General features: G+C 35.7%; 1 protein-coding gene across 1 annotated transcript in view; it reads right to left on the bottom strand.

The window, feature by feature from the left end:
* Positions 1–1,421: 1,421 nt before the first annotated feature.
* The window catches only part of timeless (timeless circadian clock), a 19,269-nt gene continuing 16,374 nt past the window's right edge, over positions 1,422–4,316 (bottom strand). Inside the window, exons 27-30 of the mRNA XM_015370523.1 lie at positions 3,506–3,752; positions 2,643–2,694; positions 2,028–2,107; positions 1,422–1,675 (exon numbers count right to left, since the gene is read on the bottom strand). Of these exons, the coding sequence (XP_015226009.1) occupies positions 1,548–1,675; positions 2,028–2,107; positions 2,643–2,694; positions 3,506–3,752 (507 nt within the window). The 3' untranslated portion in view covers positions 1,422–1,547. The remainder of the gene's footprint in view (positions 1,676–2,027; positions 2,108–2,642; positions 2,695–3,505; positions 3,753–4,316) is intronic.

Raw genomic sequence — 4,316 nt, 5'->3', positions numbered from 1 at the left:
TATTAATTATTTAGAAATGAGAGTCAGCTTTAAGCTTCAGCTGTACTAAGGGGATTACAGTTCTGTCAGATCAGAAGTCTGCAACCTTGGCTTGGTGGTCACTAGAACAGACACTGGAAAGGGGGATGTGATCAGATTGAGATGATACATGGAAATAAAAAAACAAAAAAAAAAGCTATGAGGCTACAAAACGCTTGAACCTGGAATAGAGGTCCATCTTCTCGCAGGGCGACCCCATATATACAAAAAGAGCAACTATAGAATTGTTAAAATCAGAGTAGACCCAGTCAAAATCCAGACCTATATCCAAATGAAATTCTGTTCCAGGCTCTCCATCCAATCTTAGTGAGCTCAAGTTCATTTGCAAATAGAAAAACACCCCAAACCCATGACTGGGTATAAAAGAATAGACTCTAGGAGGTTAATCCCAAATGCAAACTGAGAATATCTAATTTTTCTATATCCTCAGATTCCAACAAAGTATACTAACAATTATAAGTTGCAACGTAACAAATGATAAAAAAAATTATGGAACATGTACTTCTGGCAATGGACCGTACAGAATAATCTCTTTCTCTTGAGAATGTTAGTAGGTATCTAAATTAAACACTGATTTTAACAAAAATCTGTTAACTTAAACCAAAGATAAAAGTGCTGTTCCATGTTTTTGAGTCTATTCACCTAAAGCTTCACATGACTATTGCTAGTCCTCACATGTGGACAATTCAGTTTGCAGCCTTCTTATTCACAGAGAGCTATCGTGCTGCATATTCAGCTTATCTAATAGGCTTTAGCATAAACTATGAACGCTTCAAAAGGAAAAAATAAGCGATATACCATCGATTGAGTAGATTTATGATCTGGATCCATTAATTAGCTCTTTTAATGACAGCATTTGCCAGGCCTCCTTTGAATCTGAGTTGGAGGCAGAGCAGATGCTTTGACAGGAAGCTACTAATGCAGTCCAGATGTTAGGACAACACAACGCCTCCAACACATGAACACTATAAGCAGTGACTCCAGACATGTGATAAAAGCTGAAAAAAGAAGACAATTAGTCAAGAGATTTTAAAAAAGTCACTCTAAAGTTAGTTTGCTCTTTTCCATAAACCAATCAAGAGAAGCTATCTTTTATTTTCATTCAGTATAGTGAGGGTATACTCAAATCTGCCCCCCAGTGTTGGAATTGTATACTGCACAATATCGGGCATTTTTATTTTTGATAAGTTGTTTTATTTAACAGTTCAAGTCTGATACATACAAATATACATGAGAACAAACATTTCTACCTGTGAAAAAGCTTACAGAGAAGTATATTCTTTACAACCATGCAGAGAAAGCTTAACTCTACAAAATCACAAAACATGAGAATAGGAAACTAAAAAGCTAAACAGAGAAGATGGTCTAGTGATTTATATATATTTACATTATAAACAAGTTGTTTGTTATTCGAATAATCTGGTATGCTTTCAGGACCTTCAGAGGACTGAATCCCCTTTTAAGTAACTCAAGGGACCCCCATGTTTGTAGTCCATTAAAGCTTTTTACTAATCTTCATCTTCATCATCAATTAGGACCATTTTCCTCCTCCGCTTCAGGGGAGCAGAGAAATCCTCCCCGTCGGAATCTGCATCCTTAATGGTGTCGACATCCATGGCAGTGCTTGAATCGTTCTCTGTTGAAATGAGGTCAAAGTTACTCAGATATGGTCGCTTTGACAAATCAAAACGATAATGAGGAATTTATTAATTGTTCTGACTGTGGGAGTAAAAACAGCTTAGACAGCAGATTACACCAAACTTTCCAAATGCCTCGACAAACTTGAATTGATTCACAGAATATTTTCGATAATAACGCGTTTCTGTGGAACATAAGTCTACTTTAACTTCTGCAGCTCACATCAAATCATAGAACCACAGGTCTGATCAACACAGCTGATATTCCACTTCACTCTGAAATCTCTGAAATGATCCACGATCAGGTCTTTTTTCAAACAGCATTTGTTAACATTCTTAACATGAGCATACCTTTCTCCTCATCATCATCATCATCCTCATCATCCAACACCCTGGGTCTGCTTCTTTTAGTTGACATCTTCTCCTGGGACCTGTTGGATCAGAACAAATGTGTGAAAAAACAAGAACTTTTAATCACAGCTTTATTTCTACTTATTGAGGCCCCTGTCACACCTTGCCGATTTAGCCAGGGTATGCCACACGTCACAGAATCTCCTAAAACGCTGGCATACGTTGAACTTTCTATATATTTTTTCAATTTTGGGCATCTATATAGAGTATTCATAACGGGTCAAGAACTTATGTCTTGTGCGTCATTTCATGAGCATTACGAAGCATCAGTTCAATCTGCGAGGCGCCCAGAGGCACCCCGTCTGCACAAAAAGATGTCTTTGATTGCAGGATAAACCTAGCTGCTGTTAACGTGTGTCAACGATCAGATAACTTACCTGCAACTTATGCCCCACATATGACATACCGACATACTCGCCATATGTTGACGATTACCAGCGCGCTTCAGCGTGCTCATAAACCTACCCCTAACTTATCCAATGTATGCAAGCATTTTTGCCAAATTTTTTTTGTATGTCAGGCTTGAAAAATACCCAACAGGGCGTGGTAACCTACCTCTCCGCTGCACTGTTTGGGTCACCACCAGGAGTTACATCTAACAGTGGATCTAAAACACAAAAAGAAGACAAATCAACATCACAAAAAAAAAAAAAAAAAAATCAATTCATCTACGATGTAAAAGGTTTAAATACGGTAAAAGCTTCTTTTATTTTAAATTTTTTTTAAGGCCAATGACAACACAATTATATTAACATCAGTGTAAAAAAAGAAAAAAAAAAAAAAAAAAACTGTGGCAACAAACCCACTATAAATGTATTACCGCCAGCTAAAGGGCGTCTTACTCTATTTAATTGTAATGTGAAAAAATTATGTTTTATTAAAATGATTACATTTAAAATTCAATTAATTGCACGGCTCTAATAACAATCAGACAAAATTAGAGCAAAATTTGCACAAGTCTTAATTTAAACAATAGCCAAAGAAAAATGGAGGGAGGCAATGAAGGCACTGATCTGACAGTATGGCTATGGAATGCACCAATTAATCATTGAACTGCATGTATCCATGGATACTGCTACAGGAGGAGAAAAAAATCATCCACACAGAATAATCCGGCCCATGTATTTATTGCTCTACCTTTAGTTGGTATATTAAACAAGGATAGGAAGGCCCTGCTTCTTCTGGTGATTAAAAAAATAAGAATTCGTCTTATTTCTATAATAAATAACTTCAAAGAGATGCTTTCACTTCAGAGACAATTAAGGGAGGCTGGGTATCAGCAGCTCTTTTGTAGATCTATTAAAGGTTATTAATTAGCGTCAATGTTTCTAAGGATCTTATATTTACCATGGTTTTAATTCTAAAATTATATTTACCTTTTTGTTTTCAAAGTCATGAAGCTCTGTTTCCATCCCTACCTTTATCCACTGCAGTGTGGCTCTTCTTATTGCGTGCCAGCAGCAGAGCTCTCAGAGCCTGAGCTCTCTGTTCACTGGAGACCCCTTCGTCGTCCTCCTCTTCCTGCTCCTGGGGATCTCCTGCTGAATCTCTGGGCTCTTGTTGCTCCGTAGGGTTTTCAGGTTCATCATTTCCAGGAGTTAATGCTGCAGCTGCACCGTGAAGCTGAGCTGGACTCATGTTTTCTGGGATTCTCCAGAAAGTTTCCTGATTACAAGCAAATTTAAAATAAAGAAAAAAAACAAACAAACATGTATACAATTATTATTTTATCTAATAATTCAACACAATGTTTAAAAATACCTCTTTTTAATTGATGTGAATATTGAATAAAATTATGTTCATAAAATGAATACCTTATTTTACAATCACTTCAAAATATACACAATTTAACTATGTAATAGTATTTATCAGGGTATTTTAAACAAACAAAACATATAAAGACAGAATAAACTAATACAATTATTAAAATACTACATAGATAATTTATTTAGTGATTGCAATATAGAATTTATTCTCATTTATCAAAAAAAGTGAAATAAAGTAACTCTCCATCTTCTTGGATAAAAGGCGAATAAATCATTACAACTTTACTTTATGGCAGAGTAAATTTACTGCTTCAATATAAAGATCAATATAAATGGAATAATAACGTTTTTTTTAATCATTTTAGAAAAACAATCATCTCCTTTACTGGCAAAAGCAGCTACTTTCTAACTAGGGCTGGGCGATAATTCAATAACGATATATATCGATCGATAGACGTGTGGC

The sequence above is a fragment of the Cyprinodon variegatus genome, unplaced genomic scaffold (assembly GCF_000732505.1).
Source record: "Cyprinodon variegatus isolate N-32 unplaced genomic scaffold, C_variegatus-1.0 Scaffold47, whole genome shotgun sequence".
Classification (NCBI taxonomy): domain Eukaryota; kingdom Metazoa; phylum Chordata; class Actinopteri; order Cyprinodontiformes; family Cyprinodontidae; genus Cyprinodon; species Cyprinodon variegatus.
The sequence above is the reverse complement of the archived record's forward strand: the minus strand, read 5'-3'. Positions and strand labels throughout refer to the sequence as shown.